A 23,913-nucleotide genomic window follows, 5' to 3' on the forward strand; every position below is an offset into this window, starting at 1 on the left:
CATGATTCTAACTGGCAGTTGGAACAGGAACAAACGCATTTATCAAATGTAATTTATTGGGACAGAGTTACTCTCACTCTGTTTAAAAGTGCATCTGCTTTTGGAGGCAGCTCCTTCAGCTCAAATCGCTGGGGCACTGCTCAGGTCCCATTCCTTTCACTTTTGACCCCCAGATACTCGCTATGAACGAGTACGTGAGCTGATTGTACAGAACCAGAGGATGTAAATTCTGCCTGACTTACTTCCTCCTCCTCATTGCCCTCTGCTTCATTTGTCTGGATCTAGGCTATCTATAGGCTTGTGCCACTCTTTGGTTCTAGTATTTGCCCTTTCAAACTGAGAGGGATTTGTGTTCCCAACACCTTCTGTACAGCCTGTCAGATCTCAACCCCTGAGGTTGTTGGGTCCTGGGAGAACCTCCCTAGACTCTATGTCCCCATGCCTATCCCTACCTACAGTAACACAATCTCCTGAAGGACTGCCCCTACTCTCCACCACACCGATACCTGGCTGTGATGGTTCCTCAGCTCCTGTACCCGACTTCTGTGGGCGGCTGGTTCTGGGGTGAGGGGGCTCTGAGCCCTTCTCTCCCCCCAGCTCTGGCTACCCAGCTTTGGGGACCCTGAAGCTCCGTTCCCGTCTCCCTCTAGCTCCTCTCTTTGCCGTGGTAATGTTCAGCTGTCCCTTTTAAGAGGCTCTACTCACTCTGGGTGATCTTCTGCAGCCCCAGCACGTCCTCGGGGGTCACAGTTTCCTTCTTCAGCAGCTCCTCCTCGGTGGTAGCCGAGAGCCCCTCGCTCGGCGGCGCCTTCTTCACCTTCATGCCAACCGTGTCCTGGTTCTTGGCGCTGCTGCTCAGGGCTTTGGTGCCAGAAAAGCTCATGTCTCTCCGGCTCCCTGCCCGGAGCCAAGGCTCTTGCTGCCGCCGCCGCGAGATCCGCTCTTTACCTGGAGCGGAAATCAAACCGTTACAATGTATCCAGTGCGGACTGCACCACCCACATTCAGGGGACACACACAATCACCCACCACTCCGAATAGACTCTTCCTCACTCTTTCCTCTCCCGAAACAACCCATTCATAACATCACAATCCACCAATAATCTGGCTGGGGGGAATTTACCCCTCCAAGCTTCCAAACCCCACATCGTTACCCCCTTCTCTCCTACCATTTCCCCCTCCTTTCTGAAGCAATGGTACAATCCGTTTACAATACCTGAGCAGCAAATTCATTCAAAAACAAACCCTCGTTAATTCATGTTTTACCGTATTTATATTTTTAAATAACATGAGCTGCAGTTTTGAATATATAATAAATAAATAGTGGCGTGTTGCAAGGATGGCTGATATTAATATGCAAGACTATGGAGTCTGGCAGTTCAAGCAGCCTAATCTGGGCCCGGGTCTCCATTAAACCAGAGCTCCCACTACCGGGCACTAGCCTGTCGGGAAAGCATTTGGCAAGGACCAGTCCCTAACCTTGTATAGTACTGTATTTGTAAACTTCACCTCAAACAGCACTCAGCTCGCCAGCGACTGTTGTTCACCCCCTTCTGCCCGTGATCCAGACACCCTTAGATTTTAAGATAAAAGCAAAATATTGAAGACGCTTAAGACCTGAAATTTTTTTTTAAAAACACAAAACTCTGGAACAGCGTCTGGATATGAAACCGAGTTAATCTTTCCAGCCTCACGTGACCCTTTTTTTTGGAACTGGAGTTATCAGGCTCGATGAGGAGTCATGTTGAACGGGAAATGTTAAGTGTTTCTCACTCTACAGATACCGCCGGACCATTACAGCTCACCCTGGTCTTCAAAATCCTCATCTGTGTGCTCCAATCCCTTCCTATTTCTAACTTCTTCCACCTCTGACCCTGACAGGATCTCGATATTCTTCCAATTCTGGTGTCTTTAATTTTAATCACTCCATCACTGTGCCTTCAGCTTCCCGTGCCCCAAACTGTAGAATGCCCTCACTAAACTCCTATGCGTCCTTGAAGATGCTTTAGGCCTGCTTCTCTGGGCGTTTGGCCCCAATATCTCCTCGTGTCCATGTCAAATTTTGTCTGATAACACACTGGCAATGCTCCAGGATATTACTGGTGCTGTAAGTATCAGTGAGTTTCTGAGATGCCTGTCTTGCACACACAATGACTGTCCGAGTAGCAGCAAGCCAGAAAAGTGCAGCAAGAACACCATGAAAAGGCTCAAAAGATGTAACAGTCATCCACTGCAGCCGAAGTTTTCAGTCTTAAGGGTTCTCTGTACCATTGTAGGGAGCACCTGTTCAGTACAGGGTATTGAATGGTATACTGATCACAGACCTATCAGTGCAATTCTCAATTTGCAAATTATTCCAACTCAGCACAGCTGACCAAAAGCTATCAGAGATCCTTTCAGTGTGGCTGAATTGAGTAACATGGCTTAATGTAACCAGTAATAGAATTGGTGAAAAGCTCAAAGCTGGCACATACTTCAATGGAGACTGTTGAGAAATAGGATAGATTTAAATACATCTTCAGTGAAACAGCAAACATTTCTTGGGCTGAAGAGATAAATGCATCAGGGATTGATTTGATGAAACTTAGGAAACATCTTGTAAATCCTGCAGGTCAAAAATAAATAATTCTGGAAAGTGTGAAAATAGATAAATCCCCTGGGCTGGATGGGATTTATCCTAGGATTATCTGGGAAGCCAGGGAGGCTTTGATCTTTTTGTCATCATTATCTACAGGAATAGTGCCAGAAGACTGGATAGCAAATGTTGTTCCCTTGTTCAAGAAGGGAGTAGAGACAATCCTGGTAATTATAGACCTGTGAGCCTTACTTCAGAAGTGTTGGATAGGATTGAGAGTCATAGAGATGTACAGCATGGAAACAGACCCTTCAGTCCAACCCATCCATGCTAACCAGATATCCCAAACCAATCCAGTCCCACCTGCCAGCACCTGGCCCATATCCCTCCAAACCCTATCGCAAAGCTGGTACCTTTTTTAAAAAAAGTTGTTCCTTTTCTCAAGGATACTATGTCCTTGGCTTTTTTTCAGAGGGGTCATAAACCAGATCCTGGTTCTGATTAGACTGATTTGGTACTGAGAGGCCTTTTTGTTTATATGTAAACAGATGAGACTTCAGGCCAAAGTGGTTGTGTTTTAGAGGTGACCTGTATAATGAAAGGGGAGTGGTCATCTCTCTAGCTGAGCAGTTCAATCCGGAACTAGTTAGGAGTTCAACAGTGAGCTGAGTGGAAACAGGCTTTCTCTCTCTCTCTGCCCTTCTAACTTCAACCTGTAAGCATCTGTTTCATTTGACTGTTTTTTAAGGGGGTTTGCTTTTTGGGACTGTTGTGTATATTTGGAACAGCATTGTTAAGTCTAGTTTAGATAGACTGGAGTTCTGTAGGCCTTCTTTATTCTGTTCTTTATGTTTCATTGTGTAATTGTGTGAATAAATTTCTATCTGATTTAAAACCTAGTAGTCAACCTAGCTAACTTAATCCGGATCATTTTCACTGTACACTTACCGAAACAAATTGCAAAGTTTTATGATCTGGGTTACCTGCTCAAGAATGTTTTGAGTGGCCTGGCCTAGTCCTTAACAAGAGGAATATGTTAATTAGGGCTAGTCAACACTGTTTTGTGAAGGGTAGGTTGTGCCTCATAAACCTTATTGAGTTCTTTAAGGAGGTGACCAAACAGGTGGATGAGGGTAAAACAGCTGCAATGGTGTATATGGATTTCAGTGAGGCATTTGATAAGGTTTCCCACTGTAGGCTATTGCACAAAATATGGAGGCATGGGATTGAGGGTGATTTAGTGGTTTGAATCAGAAATTGGCGAGCTGAAAGATGACAGAGAGTAGTGGTTGATGGGAAATGTTCATCCTGGAGTTCAGTTACTAGTGGTGTACCACAAGGATCTGTTTTGGGGCCACTGATGTTTGTCATTTTTATAAATGACCTGGATGAGGGTGTAGAAGAATGGATTAATAAATTTGCAGATGACACTAAGGTCACTGGAATTGTGGATAGTGCTGAAGGATATTGCAGGTTACAGAGAGCCATAGATAAGCTTCAGAGCTGGGCTGAGAGGTGGCAAATGGAGTTCAATGCAGAAAAGTGTGAGATGATTCACTTTGGAAGGAGCAACAGGAATGCAGAGTACTAGGCAAATGGTAAGATTATTGGCAGTGTAGATGAGCAGAGAGATTCTTGGTGTCCATGTACATAGATCCCTGAAAGTTGCCACCCAAGTTGATAGGGTTGTTAAGAAGGTATATGGTGTGTTAGCCTTTATTGGTAGAGGGATTGAATTTCAGGGCCATGTGGTCATGCTGCAGCTGCACAAAACTCTGGCGTGGATGCACTTGGGATATTGTGTATAGTTCTGGTCACCGCATTATAGAAAGTATATGGAAGCTTTGGAAAGGGTTCAGTGGAGATTTACTAGGATATTGCCACCTGGTATGGAAGGGAGGTCTTATCAGGAAAAGGTGAGGGACTTGAGGCTGCTTTTGTAAAAGAGAAGAAGATTGAGAGGTGACTTAATTGAGATATATAATCAGATGGTTAGATAGGGTGGACAGGGAGAGCTTTTTTTCTCAGATGGTGATGGCTAGCACGAGGGGACATAGCTTTAAATTGCAGGGTGATAGATATAGGACAGGTAGTTTCTTTACTCAGAGCAGTAGGGGCGTGGAACTCACTGCCTGCAACAGACTCGCCAAATGGGTATTTAAATGGTCATTGGATAAACACATGATGAACATGGAATAATGTAGGATAGATAGGCTTCAGATTGGTTCCACAAGTTGATGCAATATCGAGGGCCGAAGGGCCTGTACTGCACTGTAATGTTCTATGTTGAAGCATACATGCAGTGGCAGAGTAATCCAACCTGCATCGCCAAGAGATTAGTTCTGAGACCTGAAAAGCAATGTTCACAGACAACTGCATTTCTTCCAAAATAATTGTGGGAAAAGGAAGCTAAAGAATTACAATATGCAGACTCCTACAACTTAAAAAAAGCTCTTCAACTCTATTCAATCTGAAAATGGACAAATTCCACATCGCTACTGTGGAAAATTCAGACACAGCTGAGACACAAATGGTTGGAACAGTTCAGCAGGCTGTTGGAATAGACCAACTACTGACATTTTTAAAGAGGTAGACTGTGGCACAATCAAAGTCTTCCATGATTTGTCCTGTCCATTTGCAATGAAGGATAGATGTCAAATAACTGCACTAGAGAGGGTGCAAAGGAGATTTACTGGGCTGGAGGGTTTATTAGTTATGAAGAGAGATTGGTTAGAATTGGAGAACAAAATTCTCCTTATCTACCTACAATGGACAATCCTATGTTTTTGAGATTTGGAGATGTCGGTGTTGAACTGGGGTGTACAAAGTTAAAAATCACAACACCAGGTTATAGTCCAACAGGTTTAATTGGAAGCACACTAGCTTTCGGAGCAACGCTACTTCATCAGGTGATAGTGGAGGGCTCAATCCTAACAACAGAATTTATAGCAAAAATTTACAGTGTGATGTAACTGAAATTATACACTGAAAAATTGATTGTCTGTTAAGCCTTTCATCTGTTATAATAGTGATAGTTTCACTTCTTTCATGTTTAAATCACAAAACCTTCTTTTTTACAAAAAGTTGCATTCTCGGGTTAGCTGCTAACAATGGTGATAGCTAGACAATATGTTGAAGGTGTTGGCCCCCTGTGTTCTCTGTCTATGCCATGATGTTTAGATTGATTCTGATCTAAAAAGTGAGATAACAGACTTTTACATAAATTCGTGCAGTTTTTGAGCTCAGAGTTCTACATGAATGCATGCAGTTTTTGAGCAAATTACAATGTAACCCTGCAAGTACAAATTCACCTCACAAAATGTGTGTGTGCATGTGGGTCTTTGTCTGTCTGGATTGGGGGTTGAGAGTGTGAGAAAGTGCATGTGTGTGAGTAGTGAGTGCAGAATGTCTTAAGTCTGGGAGGGTGTGCATGTGTGAGTGTGGGAGTGTGTGTGTCTGTAAGGGTGTATATGGGTATCTGTGTGCGTGTCTGTGTATACGTGTGTGTAGGAGTATCTGTGTGCGTATGTATAGTGCAATGGTGGTCACCTGTAATGTGACATGAACCCAAGGTCCTGATTGAGGCCCTCCCTATGGGTATTGAACTTAGCTATCAGCCTCTGCTCGGCCACTTTTTGCTGCTGCCTGTCCTGAAGTCTGTCTTGGAGGATGGTCACCCGAAGGTCCGAGGCTGAACGTCCTGGACCACTGAAGTGTTCCCCAACTGGGAGGGAACCCTCCTGCCCGTTGATTGTTGTGCAGTGCCCATTCATCCGTTGTCGTAGCTTTTGTACTTTGCTCAAAAACTGCATGCATTCATGTAGAACTCTGAGCTCAAAAACTGCACGAATTTATGTAAAACTCTGTTATCTCACTTTTTAGATCAGAATCAATCTAAACATCATGGCATAGACAGAGAACACAGGGGGCCAACACCTTCAACATATTGTCTAACTACCACCATTGTTAACAGCTAATCCGAGAATGCAACTTTTTTATATAAAAAGGTTTTGTGATTTAAACATGAAAAAAGTGAAACTATCACTATTATAACAGATGAAAGGCTTAACAGACAATCAATTTTTCAATGTATAATTTCAGTTACATCACACTGTAAATTTTTGCTATAAATTCTATTGTTAGGATTGAGCCCTCCACTATCACCTGATGAAGGAGCATCGCTCCGAAAGCTAGTGTGCTTCCAATTAAACCTGCTGGACTATAACTTGGTGTTGTGTGATTTTTAACTATGTTTTTAAAACTGCATCTCCTAGTTCTAGATACTCCCAGAAGAGGAAATATCTCTCTATATTTACTTTATCAACACCTCTCAGGATCTTGTTTCAATCAAATCATCTCCAACTCTTCTAAACCCCAACGGATTTAAGTCTTGGCTGTCCACCATCACCCATCCCTACTGTCCATCCCAATCTTTGAATTTCTTCCAATGCATTTACATCCTTCCCTAAACAAAGAGACCAGTACTCCAAACTGAAATATAATTTCCACACTTTTGTATTTTATATCATTCAATTTTCCTTGCAAAAATAATAATTCTATGAGCTTTCCTAATTACTTGCAGTACCTGTATGTTGAATTTTGTGATTCATACACCTTGATACCCCAGACCCCTGTGGCTCTGCAATCTATCTTTTCAATAATATGCTGCTTTCTATTTTGTTGCCAAAACAGATAATTTCACTTTCCTATGTGTTGGAGATTTGCCCATTCACTTAACTAGTTTACTTTGTATCCTGATTTTCACTTAACTTTCCTAACTATTTTTATCGCTTCAACAAATTTAGCAACCATATCTTTGGTTCCTTTACCCTAACCTAAAAAGTTGAAGCCTGACACTGATTTGCGTGGCACACCATCTGATACTTGCCAACCAGAAAACTATAACGAGTTTCCTGTTTGTCAGCCAATCTTCTATCCATGCCAATATGTTACTATGGACATCATAAACTTTTAGCTTTCATAATATACTTTGATGTGGCAACTTATCAAATGCCTTCTGGAAATCCAGTCCACCAATTTCCTTTGTCCAGAGCACATTGCTTCCACAATGAGTGCCAATAAATTGGTCAAACTTGGTTTTCTTTTCATAAAACCATGTTGGATTTGCCTAATTACTTTGAACTTTCCAAGTGTCCTGCTATAATGTCTTTAATTACAGCACTAAATATCTTCCCTTAGGCAGCTGTTAAGCTAACTGATCCTAGTTTATTATTTTGTGTCTCCCAGTGTTCTTGAATAAGTATTTTATTTGCTGCTTTCCAATTTAGTGCAACGTTCCAAGTACCTAAGGAATTTCGAAACATTAAAGCCACTGCATCAACTGTCTCAAGAGCTACTTCTTTTAAGATCCTATGAAAAAGTCCATCAAGATCTGGGGATTTATCAGTGTTGATATATTTGTTCTGTACCACTTCACGTTTTTTTTCAGTTCTTCTCTCCCATCCATTTCCTGGTTTAGAACTTTTGGTCTTCATATTTTCTACTGTGAAGACATCAGTTTGATTCATCTGCCATGTCAACATTTTACATTTTTAATTCCCCAGACTCACTTTCGATTGGATCAACTGTTATTAGCTTCTTTCCTTTTTCAATATCTGTGGAATCTCCTATTTTTGTATTTCTAGCACTCATTCATCCTAACTTTTTCCTCCTTTTAATCTTTTTGTCAATCTATGCTTTTTTATGTGCATTTATGTCAATTATTTGGACCCGCCAATTTTGCACAATTATACACCTTTTAAGTTTGATACTATCTTTACCCTTCTGACTTAACCCTGTATGGTCTGTTTTTCCCTTTGAACTTTCATTTCTCACCAGAAATGTCTGACAGTCACATGTCAGGAAACAAAGGTCTGAAATCTCAGTTACAGTGTCATAAAGGATCTCAAACTAGATCCAAGAGCAAATAATCCCAATCATAGAATTATATAATCCCTAGTGTGGAAACAGGCCCTTTGGCCCAACAAGTCCACACCGACTCTCCGGAGAGTAACCCACCCAGACCCATTTCCCTGCCCTATATTTACCCCGATCAATGTACCTAACCTACATATCGCTGAGCACTATGGGCAACTTAGCATGGCCAATTTACCTAACCTGTACATCATACTTGTTTCAGACTGTTCAACAGAGCAGTAGAGCAGAATGACTACTGCACAGAAGAAGGCTAGTCAGCTAATCAAGTCCACGTTGGCTCTCTGCAAATACAATTCAGCTGGTTTCACTTTCCCATCCTTTTTCCGCACAGCCCTGCCAATTTTCATCCTTTGAGTGTTTAGCTAATTCCCTTTGGAAAGCCATTATGGAATCTACCACCCTTTCTGCAGAGCATTCCAGATCATAACCACCTATAACGTAGAAATGCTTTCCTTTATTTCACCTTTGCACGTGTCCATCACTTTAAAACAACACTCATATCAGATTTGTATGTTGAAGTGAAGCATAGCTCTGCAGCATGTATTGCTTATCTCTGTAATAAGCATGACAAAAAGTCTAAGAATAAAAAAGGTTAATATCTTGTTCAACATTCCAGCTTTTAGAATTAGGAGTAGGTCATTCAGCCCCTCAAGCCTGTTCTACCATTCACTGATCAGAAATTAGCCATCTTTGTTTAAGTATCTATTCATACCCTTCGCCAACAAAAATATGCATCATCTCAATCCTGAAGAGTTGCTTTCATAGAAATATTTGTGTTTAACTTTATCCAGATTGTGGGGGTCTCAGTTTCACTCAGCTGCTGGTAGTCCGGGTTAGATTGTCTGAATAGGAAGGTCCCATATCATAACATTTGTGTGAAATGTAGTCTGACACTCCTGCAGTTCTGAGGAGGTGCTGTTTTGTCAGGTATGCTGCAATTTGGACAAAATGTTAAACTGTTGCCTGTGGGGATATTAAAAATTCGATGGCACTGTATAAAGTGTCCTTACCTATAACTATCCCTAAATCAAATCAATTCTTATCTAATTTCCACACATTACAGCTCAGCTAAACACCCTTTTCTGTAGTCAGGGAAACTGAGGTTACTTTGTATCTCTCTCAGTACCATAGCACTTGGTCCTTACACATTGAGCCTTCAGGAAATTTGTCATCACCTCATAACAATATGGCATTTTCACCAAATGCCTTCGGCCATGGATACATAACTCTGAGTCAAAAGCAGAGCAAGGTGCCTGCTTCCAAGGATTCCACCAGCATTGCAACAAATTAGGCTTCTGGGTAGTGAGTGAGTGATTTCTCACTCCTACATCCACAATGTAGAATTCCACTCTGCTTCATTCCACACATTTGTTAACTCAATCCCTACAGGGTCACTCACCTCTCTGTATATAATGGCATTAGTGTGACAGGATGATGAATGACAAAGGTCACAATATTATGGCGAGTAGAGAAATAGGATTTCATCTATATGCCCACACAAGGTTTCCTGGGGAAAAAAATACAATTGGCAGAAAGCTGGAACTGATACTCCAACTTGAAGTGTAAACTAATGTGGTCTGTTACCATTTTCTCCCTTGACTAAGTCTGTCCTTATCCAGAATTTACTACTACCAAATAGTCTTCTTGTGACATATTTTGAGAGTACACTGCTGGCCAGCTTGAGGTTTCTGTGGCAATTTTGACACATTGATTTGATGAAAGATGATTGTTTTATGTACAAGTAGAGATTCCAAAAAAGGAGCCTACTAACAGGAGTGGAACTACCCCAGCTAAAACAGAATCGTCTAATTTATACACAGGCAGTAGTTATCCCTATAGGTGTACAGCAGGGAGTGTATCCTGGGTAAAGCACATCCTATAGTTATATTTGGCACTGAATTTGCCATAGTAATGTTGCTGCGCTTCATATTAAAAAAAAGACTGTAATTCTACAGCAGCATTCACCACTCTCAGGTCAGTCCAAAGTGAAAGAAATCATTTTGAAGTCCAAACACAGTCGTAATTTTTGAAACAGAAGCCAGTTTGCATGCAGCAAGCTCCAACAATTTGACGGGTTCATGCTAATTCATTTTACTGATTTTGATGGAAGGATAAATGAGGAGACCACTTATCTTTTAAGATTAGTATCAAGGAATCTTTTGTGTCTACCTTACAGAAAAGTAAGTTTAACATGTTTAATACCTCATCTAAAATAAAGAAACCATCTTAGGTAAGACGTGTACTGGAGTGTGGTTATTGCAGGTAAAATGCAGTGGATTACAATATTTACAAAAAAAGTGAACAGTCATATTAAAGGAACAGCAAAGTCAATATGATGTGTGGCTTGGTTTGAAATGTGGAGCTAGTGGTGGTCCCAAGCATTTGCTGCCCTTCTCCTTGAGGTGGCAAAAACTTCATATTTGGGAGCTGCTGCTGAAGAAGCCTTATTGAACAGACTGTAATATATTAGAACAGAAGCTTGCAAAGACAGCTGTATTCACTTTTACTGTCTGCGTGGCTCACGTTGCCCTAGCAAAGGCACTAAATGAGTACAATATTTGGAGGTGGGAATTCTGTCTTCATACTCAAAATTTTAAACAGTCCTCTGCAAACATTCCGACAGGTGCTATGGAACTGTACCAAATAAAACAAAAACACATAAACAAGAAATGCAAAAGGCTCATTGATCCATCTAACCTGTCCCACATAGTCATTATGTACCACAATACAGATACGCCACAACCATCCAGAGGCACATAATCTTCTGGGAGAAGTGGTAAAACTGGCAGGAACCAAGATAATTTAGGAAAATCAATCTGGAAAGCTTTTCTAGACAGCCATTACGTGACCAAAATTAATCCAAGAAATTAGTAGACCCTGATTAATCCAGCAGGTTACGTACCTCTTATTAAGTGATCTTCACTCCAGTCAGCACCAGGTCAGCTCTTGCTTGAAGGAATTCGGTAAATTAGTAGTCACCTCAGGAGCCAGCATTCTGTCCCACACCTTTACTGTTGCCTAGAAAAACAAGAATCCAATCTAGTCCTGCCCTTAGACTACAATCGTGACTTCTAGTCTTCATTAATCTAACCAGTTAAAGTAATTAGCCTACACAGACCTTTATTGCTTTTAAACCTTGAGCAAAATACCTGACACTATAGCTTCTTAACAGAATATAGACCCAGGTCTGAGGTTATCTGGTTTACTAAAATAAAAGCAAAATACTGCCAATGCAGGAAATTTGAAAAATAAACAAAATGTTGGAAATATTCAGTGGATCTGGTATTACTTCTAGAGAGAGAAGAGGTAATTAGTTCACTACCAGAGTAGAAATCATTGAACACTGATGACCTTTCATCAAAACCGAAGTTTCCAGCTTCTGCACAACTTTGTTGTTGTATTAGTATAGTGAGCAAGACAGGAAGTACATCTAGTAGCTCTCTTTTTCAGCCTTTCCAAAGTCATAATATTTATCCACCATGTGATCAAAACTGGACACACTATTCTGTCTGGGACCCCACCAAGGTAAAATGGTAAGTTTTATTTATAAATCATAACACTTGTCATCATATTTAATTACTGTGGTCAGACCCTACAATCGTACACATCATGAAGCAGGATACATTAGTGATGAATTGATTAAACACAGCAACACAAAGGTACACTTACAAGATAGAACATAACATTTACAACGCCCCACAGTAATTGAAGAGCTTACATCAGCACATCAAGGAATTGGGTAGAGATGGTCAGGATAGAAAGGGGAAAAAGGTGGACTGGAACACTGCAAGCTAGGGAAGGTAGTGGCTTAGTGGGGAGGTTACCATTGTGGTGAGAGATTAAAAATGGCAGAGTAACAAATGATACACATGGGAAAAGTAGAGAGCCATAGATATATGGTGAGATAGAAGGGGTGAAAAATCAGAAGTTGTGGGGGATAGTGGGAATAGACACACTCTGCAAGAACGAAAGAGGAGGGGGAGGGAGAACACCAGAAGAGGGAATGATCAGATAACAGGAAATGATTTAACCTTCAAATTAATGTCTCGTTTTATTGGTTTTTGAACATTTCAACAATTGGTTGGAAAGCTACATCAACAAACTTGCAGACTTTCCCTATGAATTATTTTACATGAAAATCAGTAGGAAAAGCAGTGCAGACATAAATTCTGAGATGTCAGATATGTTCATATTTAGTATCCCCATTTACTGTATGAAGATGTGCATAAAACTGAGGCATCAACATTGCCCAAGATTCACTTCATACACCAATCACTCATGAGTCCAGTGTATGCTGGCCTATTCTGGCTGCAAGTATCTGTAGAACTCCAGTCCATCATGCAGTCAGGAAAGAGGGCAAGAACTTCCAATAAATTAAACTGAATGAAATCCAAAACATTTACAAATCTTTTGAGACCTACTATCCAATATTCTTTCATAATTGAGATATCTTAAGTCCATGGGGAGCCATCAATTGCTCATTACCACTTCACCATTTCAATCCACCTTCTTTCTCCATTTAAAATCCTTGGCAGTTTTTAATAGGGACAGCATAATGGGGACACACATTGGCAGAAACAAGGGGATATAAATGGCAAACTTCTGATCATCTGGGAAGTACAGGAGGTGGAGGAGAGACGGATCAAAGAAAGCTCTCTCAGATGAAGTGATGCTTTTTTTGCTGGCCTGAAAAGCTGACAACAGTCTTCCAGCCTCCAGCTCCTGAAGCGATTGTTGAACAGAGGCTAGGGCACTGTATACCTGTGAAGACAGAGGAAGAGAGATGGAGAGAGAAAGAGCGTTGGATAAACAAGCGAAAACACAAGTAAACTAAAAGACCCTACTTGGGAAAGAAATGGCATTAAAATTTAAGTAAACATAGCCTACCCATCATCACAAAGCTCAACTATTCATTGACCTGTCCCAGTTCTTCGAAAGAGCTGTTCAATTAATCCCACATCCCTAATCTTTATAAACCTTCCTTCTCAAATGTGTGTCCAATTCCTTTATGGGTGCTATTGAATCTGTTTTTATCCCTCTTTCCAGCAGTGCATTCTGATTTGTAATAACCAACTGTTCTCCTCCTACCTCCTCTGATTCTTTTGAAAATACATTGTCTTAGAACATAGAAAAATACAGCACAGAACAGGCCCTTCAGCTCTCGATGTTGCGCTGACCTGTGAACTGATCTAAGCCCATCCCCCTACACTATCTCAACATCCATGTGCTTATCCAAGGATTGTTTAAATCTCCCTAATGTAGCTGAGTTGATTACATTGGCAGGTAGGGCATTCCATGCCCTTACCATTCTTTGAGTAAAGAACCTGCCTCTGACATCTGTCTTAAGTCAATCAGCCTTCAATTTGTAATTATGCACCCTCATACAAGCTGATGTCAATATCCTAGGAAGAAGACTTTCACTGTCTACCCTATCTAATCCTCTGATCATTTTGTATGTCTCTATTAAATCCCCTCTTAAGCTTCTTCTTTCCAATGAGAACAGACCCGAGTCTCTCAGTCTTTCCTCATAAGACCTTCCCTCCAGACTGGGCAACATCCTGGTAAATCTCCTCTGCACCTTTTCCAATGCTTTCACATCCTTCCTGTAATGGGGCGACCAGAATTGTATACAATATTCCAAGTGCGGCCGCACTAGCGTTTTGTATAATTGCAGCATGACACTACGGCTCCGGAACTCAATCCCTCTACCAATAAAACCTAACACACTGTATGCCTTCTTAACAGCACTATCAACTTGGCTGGAAACTTTCAGGGATCTATGTTCATGGACATCAAGATCCCTCTGCACATCCACACGACCAAGAATCTTTCCACTGACCCAGTATTCTGCCTTCCTGTTATTCTTCCCAAAGTGAATCACCTCACATTTATCTGCATTGAACTCCCTTTGCCACTTCTCAGCTCAATTCTACAGTTTATCCAAGTCTCCCTGCAACCTGCAACATTCTTCTACAATGTCCACTACTCCACCGATTTTAGTGTCATCTGCAAACTTACTAACCCATCCACCTATGCCTGCGTCTAAGTCATTTATAAAAATGACAAATGACAGTCTTTTTCCACTGGTTCCCAGCTTTTGCCAATGGAAACATGCTTGCCTCATTTACTTTGCCAAAATTCCTTATTATTTATTTTTGAACTTGGAAAGTTATTTTCATTTGCCATTATCTTCCTCTCCTACATTCCTTGTTGATTGATGACCCCATACATTGACCCCTTTGCTGAAAAGGGATCAGCACCTTTTGAGCTTTCAAAATCAACTCCTACTTCTATCAAATTCAGTAACTGTTACCAAAGGGGAATTGGATAATTGTTTAAAAGTAAAAGATTTGCAGGATTATGGGGAAGTGCTAGGGGAGTGAGACTAGAGCAATTGTTCTTGCTGTAGACTGGAACAGACAATAAAAGTCAAATGGTTTCCTTCTCTAATATAAGCTTTCCATTATTCTATTCTATGCACCTATGTAACTACAGTGTAGCAAAGTGATGATGCCTTCTTGAGAGGAAGGAGAAACATCTGAAAAACAAAAGTTTATTTGGCTCACACTCACCTCAGAGGCGATGTTATCATTAATCACAATGTTTCCAATTTCATCGAGGAGCTGAGCTAAGGAGGTCAGTGTGTTTGTTGCAGTGGCAATATTTTCCACTGTTCTCACCCAGAGCAGGCGGTCAATTTCCCAGTCAGTGGCAATCATGTTCCCGGGACTTTGGACAAGGGATTGAGAAGGGGGCTGTACTTTCTGTATGCCCAACAGTAACCTGTCAGGAGAGGTAGAGAGTAAAGGAAAATGAGCAAGTATGCAAACTAATCAAAGAAATTGTCTGTGCAACTAGAAACTTCGCAGTTCAAAGAGTTATATGAGAGAATTAATCCGAGATCTCACTTGATGTATGCATAACCAAAGCCCCTGCTGCAAGACTAGTGCTGCCTTTCTCTACATTGATGAATTCCTGCAGTACCTCTTGTAGATGGTACACATTGCTGCTACTGAGCGTCAGTATTCCTAGCCTCTGACCTGCTCTTGTAACGACTGTGTTTATGTGACGAGTCCAGTTGAGTTTCTGGTCAATGATAACCTCCAGGATATTAATAGTGAGGTATTCAATGATGGTAACACCTTTGAATGTTGAGGAGCGGTGGTTAGGTTGTCTGTTATTGTTGATGGTCATTGCCTGACATTTGTGGGGTGAGGGATAGGCAGCCTGTATTTTAACATCTCATTGCAGGTCAATGCTTGTGTATCACAATTAAGTTTTTGGGACAATGAGCAAATTTCATCTTTTTGAATGATTTATTTTATGCCTTCCATTAGAATGTTCAGCACAGAAACAAGCCATTCGGCCCACATGGTCCAGATCAGGATTTATGGACCAACAGGACCTCTAACTTTCACCTCACCTGACGAATAAAACCTTTTAATCTTTTCTGCATCATGTGCTGATGCAAGTTCTCCTCAAATGATCAGTTCTTCAACTTAATCACGCCATCTGGTGGCTTTGCATTCTCACCACTGCAAAGGTCCCTATGCCTCAGGTGAGGGACTAGCTTGAGAAGGTGCAGCCTTCATGGTGACCTCAGCTGGTAAGGATGCGAAAATCCAGCTTGCAGAAAACAAAATGCTAATATTTTAATTCCAAAACTGACTCTACAAGAAAATAGCAACATGCTACTGTCCTCTTTCAAGTGAATAGTACAAACTTGATTGAGATTTTTGAAGATGTAACAAAGAAGATTGATGAGGGCAGAGCAGTAGATGTAGTCTACATGGACTTCAGTAAGGCATTCGACAAGGTTCCCCATGGGAAACTGGTTAGCAAGGTTATATCTCATGGGATATAGGGAGAACTAGCCATTTGGATACAAAACTGGCTCAAAGGTAGAAGACAGAGGGTGGTGGTGGAGGGTTGTTTTTCAGACTGGAGGCCTGTGACCAGTGGAGTGCCACAAGGATCGGTGCTGGGCTCTCTACTTTTTGTCATTTATAGAAATGATTTGGATGCGAGCATAAAAGGTACAGTTAGTAAGTTTGTAGATGACACCAAGACTGGAGTGTAGTGGACAGCGAAGAGGATTACAACAGGATTTGGACCAGATGGGCCAATGGGCTGAGAAGTGGCAGATGGAGTTTAATTCAGATAAATGCGAGGTGCTGCATTTTGGGAAAGCAAATCTTAGCAGGACTTATACACTTAATGGTAAGGTCCTAGGGAGTGTTGCTGAAAAAAGAGACGTTGGAGTGCAGGTTCATAGCTCCTTGAAAGTGGAGTCACAGGTAGATAGGATAGTGAAGAAGGCGTTTGGTATGCTTTCCTTTATTGGTCAGAATATTGAGTACAGGAGTTGGGAGGTCATGTTGCAGTTGTACAGGACATTGGTTAGGCTACTGTTGGAATATTGCGCGCAATTCTGGTCTCCTTCCTATCGGAAAGATGTTGTGAAACTTGAACGGGTTCAGAAAAGATTTACAAGGATGTTGCCAGGGTTGGAGGATCTGAGCTACAGGGAGAGGCTGAACAGGCTGGGGCTGCTTTCCCTGGAACTTCGGAGGCTGAGGGGTGACCTTATAGAGGTTTACAAAATTATGAGGGTCATGGATAGGATAAATAGACAAAGTCTTTTCCCTGGGGTTGGGGAGTCCAGAACTAGAGGGCATAGGTTTAGGGTGAGAGGGGAAAGATATAAAAGAGACCTAAAGGGCAACTTTTTCACACAGAGGGTGGTACGTGTATGGAATGAGCTGCCAGAGGAAGTGGTGGAGGCTGGTACAATTACAACACTTAAGAGGCATCTGGATGGGTATATGAATAGGAAGGGTTTGGAGGGATATGGGCCGGGTGCTGGCAGGTGGGACTAGATTGGGTTGGGATATCTGGTCGGCATGGACAGGTTGGACCGAAGGGTCTGTTTCCGTGCTTTACATCTCTATGACTCTATAGGTAGGCAATTCGCTCGTCAAGCAGACAGTCTGCCAGACAGTGATGGCAGCAAAGACTAACTATTCTACACCTGGTTTCTTCAGTATAACAAGATCTGGACAACATTCAGGCTTGGGCTGACAAGTGGCAAGTAACAGTCACGTCACACAAATGTCAGGCAGTGACCATCTACAATAACAGACAACCTAACTACTGCCCCTCGACATTCAAAGGTGTTACCATCATTGAATTCCTCACCATCAACATCCTAGGGGGGTTATCATTGACCAGAAACTCAACTGGACTCATCACATAAACACAGTTGCTACAAGAACAGGTCAGAGACTAGGAATACTGACGCTCAGTAGCAGCAATGTGTACCATCTACAAGATGCACTGCAGAAATTCATCAAGGATCCTCAGACAACACCTTCCAAACCCACAACCGCTCCCATCTTGAAGCAGATACATGGGAGCACCACCACCTTCAAGCTCCTCTCACCATCCTGGCTTGGAAACAAATCCTTCACTGTTGCTGGGTCAAAATCTGGGAATATCCTCCCTAATGGCATTATGGGTCAACCCACAGCAGGTTGAAGTAGTTGCAGTAGTTCAAGAAGGCAGCTTACCACCACCTTCTCAAGGGCAACTAGGGATGGGCAATAAATACTGACCAGCCAGTGATACCCACATCCCACAAAATGAACAATAATTAGACCAATTAGCATCAATCCCCTCCTCAGCGGAGGGTTTCAGGCATGCAGTGGCTCAGTTGGTAGCAATCTCAGGCTATAGGCTCCCACTCCAAACATTTGAGAACTAAAACAAAAGCTGGTGCTCCAAACTACTGACACCTGCCTGCCCTTTAGGGTGCTAACAAAGGCTCCATGGCCAATATTCAACAGGAACACAGGAGTTTTCCAGAGTATTGTGGTGGCTATATGTTGCTCAAACCAATTATAATCAGATAGCCTGTTCACTATGACATTACTGTTTACCAGAGCTTGCTGGGCACAATTTCATTGCCCCATTTCTTACATTACAACAATGATTATCTTGCAAAAGTACTTAATTGACTCTAAAGCGCTTTGGGAGTGTCCTGAGATGGTGAAAGATGCTGTGGATATGCAAATTCTTTCTTATGTCTTACCGCAGCTGAGTCAGAAACACCTCCATCACGCGAGCCATGTCTATGTTGACTGATACTGGCAGCAGAGTCTCATTCAATTGCTGGTGATCCACATTGTAAATCTAATTAGAAAACAAGGTTAAAATGTTAATGAAATAGAAACCCTTCAAAACCTGAGAACAGAATTATTACTTATCCTAAACCACATTCGTAAATGCATATAATCTTAATATATTCATAAACTATGGATAAAGATTGAAAGGACTTGCATTTTTTCACCTCGATAAACAATTATGTATTTTGGAAATGCAGTTACTGCTGTAATGTAGAAAACATGGCAGCCAATTTGAGACAAGCTTTCACAAACAGCAAAGAAATAATGAACAAATTATCTGCTGTAGTGATTTTGGTTAAATACTGAGTTTTTCCACTTTCATGGCATCATGCCATGGGATCTTTTATAGCTTTTATTTTGAATTCTTTTGTATGCAAGTAACACTGGCAAGGCCCCAGATTTATTGCCCGTCCCTAATTGCGCTGTCCATCCGGGGGCTACACAGCTACCTCAGTTTAACACTTCATCTGGAAGACAGCATTTTTAACAGTGCAAACTGGAAGCATTATCCTGGATTTTAGGTTCAACTCTCAGGAAATAATCCGAACCTACACTATTAGGTTTTGGAGTTGAGAGTACTGCCTAGAGAGACAGGGCAGACAAGAAACATTACATTAATTCATATTCTATAGAGGAAACCAAACTAAACACATTATTGTCTGCAGATTATAGTATGCCAATTGTAAATGTAGCAACTGATAGCTTTTTTCTTCATGTCCTGTTATGCCATGCTGCAAGCATATTTGTCATATTTTCCTGAGATCACATCACCTTGCTGTACAATATAAGGGATGAATCAATCAAAACTTCTTTCACTGAACACTAGAGACATCAAGGCCATCTTTTTGATAGTGTTACTCTTTCATTTGATTATCACTAACTTCATGGTCCTATTCTGGCCAACATTAACCCTCAAATAGCAACGCTGCGATACATTATCTGGCCATTTTCAGACCACTACTTATGGGAATTTACTTCACATAAAATAGCCACCATGTCTGTGACCACATTGACTATACTTTTTGAGTAACACACTTAGCTGGCTGTGAAGTACTTTGGAATGCTCTGAGATTATAAAAAGGCACTGTACAAACAAAAGCTTTGCCTTAAAGCAGCCACTTGATCAGGCTGAATCATGTGAAGCAAAACCTCAGCAACCAATTCATTCCTGAGTTGAGCTTCAACTGCTTCATCCTGTCTGCCAGTAGAAATGTAGATTCCATGCAATTGCCTGCATCAATTCTTGGTTCAACTCCAGCAACTGAGAAGCATTCATCAAAGATTAATGGAACTAGGGGACATGATGTGATATTAAGGGGTCTCCCATTTTATTTTCTCTCAGAGTCATGAATCTTTGAAACACACATTGCCCATTCAGTGGTGGAGGCAAGTGCATCTTTGGAACACCAACTTCCAGAGGTCTGAGAGTAAAGCAAAATGGACACTTGGTCCGTCTGATCTCCCGGACTGATTTAAATCAGTTGAGGGGGTTAGAGGGGAACTTCCCAAAACACATCATTTCCTTGAGCTTGGGTTGATCTTATCGCCTTTTCTCGTGTCTCCCAGCTGATCACATGATGGAAGTGGTTGGGGTGTTTGGAAGTGTTACAGTGCTCTGACCATCAGGAATGGGGGACAAGCTTGATGCAGCAGTGCATCTTTTCCTGCCCGTCATTTTTAAATGTTTCGACAGCATGAAACGCAAGGTAAAACTGGCAATCAAGCAATGATGGCAACAATGTTGCAACAACATAGGAAACAGGTTCAGCACAAACAGGAAGCCTCTCAAATTTTGTAACATTATGGAATGTCAAACTGTCAAGTTGGAGAGATACATGTTTAGCTTCCTCAGCTTCAGTTTATCTTCAAAAGGTTTTTGGAAGTCCTGTACAATGTTTTGATGTTATGGTAACAGTGATGTGGTGGTTCATGGGCTACATGGTAGATTGACAGCTAGCCACCACATAAGATTAACCAAAAAGCTTATTTCAGACCTAATTTCAAGTGCAGGAGTGATTCTGTGATTTATGTATATCAGTGAGGCTGTGTAGCTCAATATGTAATTACTGGTTACTCTTGCTTTGTAATACTAGGCCTGGTTTGTATGCTTAGCCACAATAGTCTGTAGTTATCCTTCCAACTTCCAGAGTCAAGAAACTCAGAAAAGTCTTCTGTTTGATCCCCTAGGCTCTTCATGATTAAGACGGTAAGTAAAGGCCTCGTGCTAATTTGTAAGGAAGTTATTCCAAGATAATAATCAACTAAAGAAAAAAAAGTCCTGTGTTAACACAAAGTGATCCTAGAGTTTTGATGCCCCGACAGGTTAGATTAGATTAGATTACTTACAGTGTGGAAATAGGCCCTTCGGCCCAACAAGTCCACACCGACCCGCCGAAGCGCAACCCACCCATACCCCTACCCCTACATTTACTCCTTACCTAACACTACGGGCAATTTAGCATGGCCAATTCACCTGAACCACACATCTTTGGATTGTGGGAGGAAACCGGAGCACCCAGAGGAAACCCACGCAGACACGGGGAGAACGTGCAAACTCCACACAGTCAGTCGCCTGAGGCGGGAATTGAACCCGGGTCTCTGGCGCTGTGAGGCAGCAGTGCTAACCACTGTGCCACCATGCCATATGCTACAACAATGCAATGAATGTTGTTTTCAGCAAAACGAGGTTTCTTTTCACTGTGATGAAATTAAAATTGGATAGTGTACTTATTGCTGATGAAAAACAAGGGTCACTGCAAGACAAACAGCCAGAGAAAGAATAAGCACACACACTTAAAACACAACAGGAGAATACTCGGGCAGAAAGAGTTAACTGTAAATTGATTTCTCACTATTTATTTGTAAATAAAGTTCTTTTTGTTATTTATTTTGGTGTCATTCATGATATCAGTATGAAATCTATAAAACTACTGTTATAAATTCAGTTTGTTAGAGTGGGTCAAATACTAGATACAGTAAATCACCACAGACTTATGAAATCTGCCTACATGGAAATCCTCTTTAGAAAAACAGGAAATTAAACATTATGCTATTTTCAGCAGTGATGTGCAAAGACAAGCACTAAGGAGTGGTCGAGAAGCTATGTTGCTATGGATACTGTTGCTAGAACGACGGGCAACAGATGTCGCTATGGATGCTGCTTTGAGGTTGCTATCTATAAAATTAGGATTGCAGTGAACTCCTTGAGACTAATGCATTCCTTTGGAGGTGCAGGCATGCACATTACGCATTGCCAAATCTTCAGGTTGATGCCATGGGGACCAATGCTAAGAATGTTACAGAAAAGAGATAGCTCAGAATGATTGCAACTCAAGGATGCTGGTTGCAAGGAAAGCTGTATGAACAGCTAACTCATTCAACATTAAAAAGGCTCCTGCAGACTGGATAAGTAACCCACTATTTAAGAAGGGAGATAATGGGAGTGGAATTGAGAAGCACACACATATTGGCTTCAGGGGAGGTGACGGCCTAGTGGTATGATCACTAGATTATTAATCTTCATTGGATAAACATATGGATGATAATGGAATAGTGTAGGTTAGATGGGCTTCAGATTGGTTTCACAGATCAGCGCAGTATTGAGGGCCGAAGGGGTTGTACAGTGCTGTAATGTTCTAATCTAGATATCTTGGTAATGTTCTGGGTACCCAAGTTCAAATCCTGCTATGGCAGAGAGTGGAATTTGAATTCAATAAGTATCTGGAATTTATAGTCTAATTATAACCACAAAACCATTATCAATTGTCAGAAAAAAAACCATCAGGTTCAGTAATGTTCTTTAGGACAGGAATCTGCCTTCCTTAACTGGTTGGCCTACGTTTGACTCCAGACCCACAACAATGTGGTTAACATTTAATTAGGCAATTAGAGATGGGTAATAAATGCTGACATGGCCAGCAGCATCCACAATCCATAAATTAATAAAAAAAAAGATAAAAAATAGAAAACATTGATGTGATTGAGCATAGTCAACATGGATTTATGAAAAGGAAATCATGTTGACAGGTTTTTGTGGATATTATTTCAGCACAGATAAAGATACACGTGGTGTAGTTTGATTTTCAGAAGGCTATTGAGAAGTAACAGAGGTTGTTAGCAAATAGAGCATGGGTTTGGTATGATGTGAGTAATATACTAGTACAGTTTGAGAATTGATTAATGAACAAAATAAACTAGGAATAAACTATTACTAATGGGGTACAGCAAAGATCACATCCCTAATGAAGAGCCTATGCTCGCAATATCGACTCTCCTGCTCTTCTGATGCTGCCTGACCAGCTGTGGTTTTCCAGTGTCACACTTTTTGTCTACTGCAAAGATCAGTGTTGTTCACAACTTACACAAAGGATAAATGTAATAATATTCCCAAACTTGATGACACAAAATGAGGTGAAAATGTAAATTATTATGCAAGGACGCTTCAGAGAATCCTGGATTGGGTGCCCTTATTCGTAGTCAGTGAAAGCCAACATGCAGCACAAAAACCAATTAGGAAGGTAAACAACATGTTCAACATATGTGGATTTACATACGCAAGTGAAGATGTCTTGCTGAGATCTCACCAGCAGTACTCAATTTTGGTCTCCTGAACTAAGGAAAGATATACTTTCTCTACAGGGAGTGCATCAGAAGTCACCAAATTAATCTCTGGCATAGGCTTAGGAAGACAGACTGAAAAAGCTAAATCTTATTTTGTAGAGATTTGAAGAATAAGAGAGATCACTTTGAAAGTTACAAAGTTTTACCAGGGCATGACAAAGTTGTGGGCGGCACGGTGGCACAGTGGTTAGCACTGCTGCCTCACAGCACCTGAGACCTGGGTTCAATTCCCGACTCAGGCAACAGACTGTGTGGAGTTTGCACGTTCTCCCCGTGTCTGCGTGGGTTTCCTCCGGGTGCTCCGGTTTCCTCCCACAGTCCAAAGATGTGCGGGTCAGGTGAATTGGCCATGCTAAATTGCCCACAGTGTTAGGTAAGGGGTAAATGGAGGGGTATGGGTGGGTTGCGCTTCGGCGGGTCGGTGTGGACTTGTTGGGCCGGAGGGCCTGTTTCTACATTGTAAGTAATCTAATCTAGATATCAATAGAATGTTGTTGCTGGCTGGCAAGTCCATAACCAGGGGCCAAAAACTCAAAATAAGGGGTTGGCCTATTTTGATTAAGATGAGGAGGAATGTCCTCACTTATAGGATGGTCA

At 41.4% G+C, this 23,913-nt stretch overlaps 2 protein-coding genes across 4 annotated transcripts in view; both read right to left on the reverse strand.

Annotated features, from left to right (window-relative positions):
- unc119a (unc-119 homolog a (C. elegans)) overlaps positions 1-1,238 on the reverse strand; it is a 39,298-nt gene extending 38,060 nt beyond the window's left edge. The window contains exons 1-2 of one of the 2 annotated variants that reach the window (XM_060848279.1): positions 1,217-1,238; positions 706-948 (exon numbers count right to left, since the gene is read on the reverse strand). In XM_060848279.1, the coding sequence (XP_060704262.1) occupies positions 706-883 (178 nt within the window). In that variant the 5' untranslated portion in view covers positions 884-948; positions 1,217-1,238. Of the gene's footprint in view, positions 1-705; positions 978-1,216 lie in introns of those variants that run through there. The other variant, XM_060848278.1, reaches the window with a different exon arrangement.
- Positions 1,239-12,075: 10,837 nt separating this feature from the next.
- pigs (phosphatidylinositol glycan anchor biosynthesis, class S) overlaps positions 12,076-23,913 on the reverse strand; it is a 49,790-nt gene continuing 37,952 nt past the window's right edge. For both annotated transcript variants that reach the window (XM_060848272.1, XM_060848273.1), the window contains exons 9-11: positions 18,603-18,703; positions 15,085-15,295; positions 12,076-13,273 (exon numbers count right to left, since the gene is read on the reverse strand). In XM_060848272.1, the coding sequence (XP_060704255.1) occupies positions 13,010-13,273; positions 15,085-15,295; positions 18,603-18,703 (576 nt within the window). In that variant the 3' untranslated portion in view covers positions 12,076-13,009. The remainder of the gene's footprint in view (positions 13,274-15,084; positions 15,296-18,602; positions 18,704-23,913) is intronic.

Source organism: Hemiscyllium ocellatum, chromosome 31 (genome assembly GCF_020745735.1).
Source record: "Hemiscyllium ocellatum isolate sHemOce1 chromosome 31, sHemOce1.pat.X.cur, whole genome shotgun sequence".
Taxonomy (NCBI): domain Eukaryota; kingdom Metazoa; phylum Chordata; class Chondrichthyes; order Orectolobiformes; family Hemiscylliidae; genus Hemiscyllium; species Hemiscyllium ocellatum.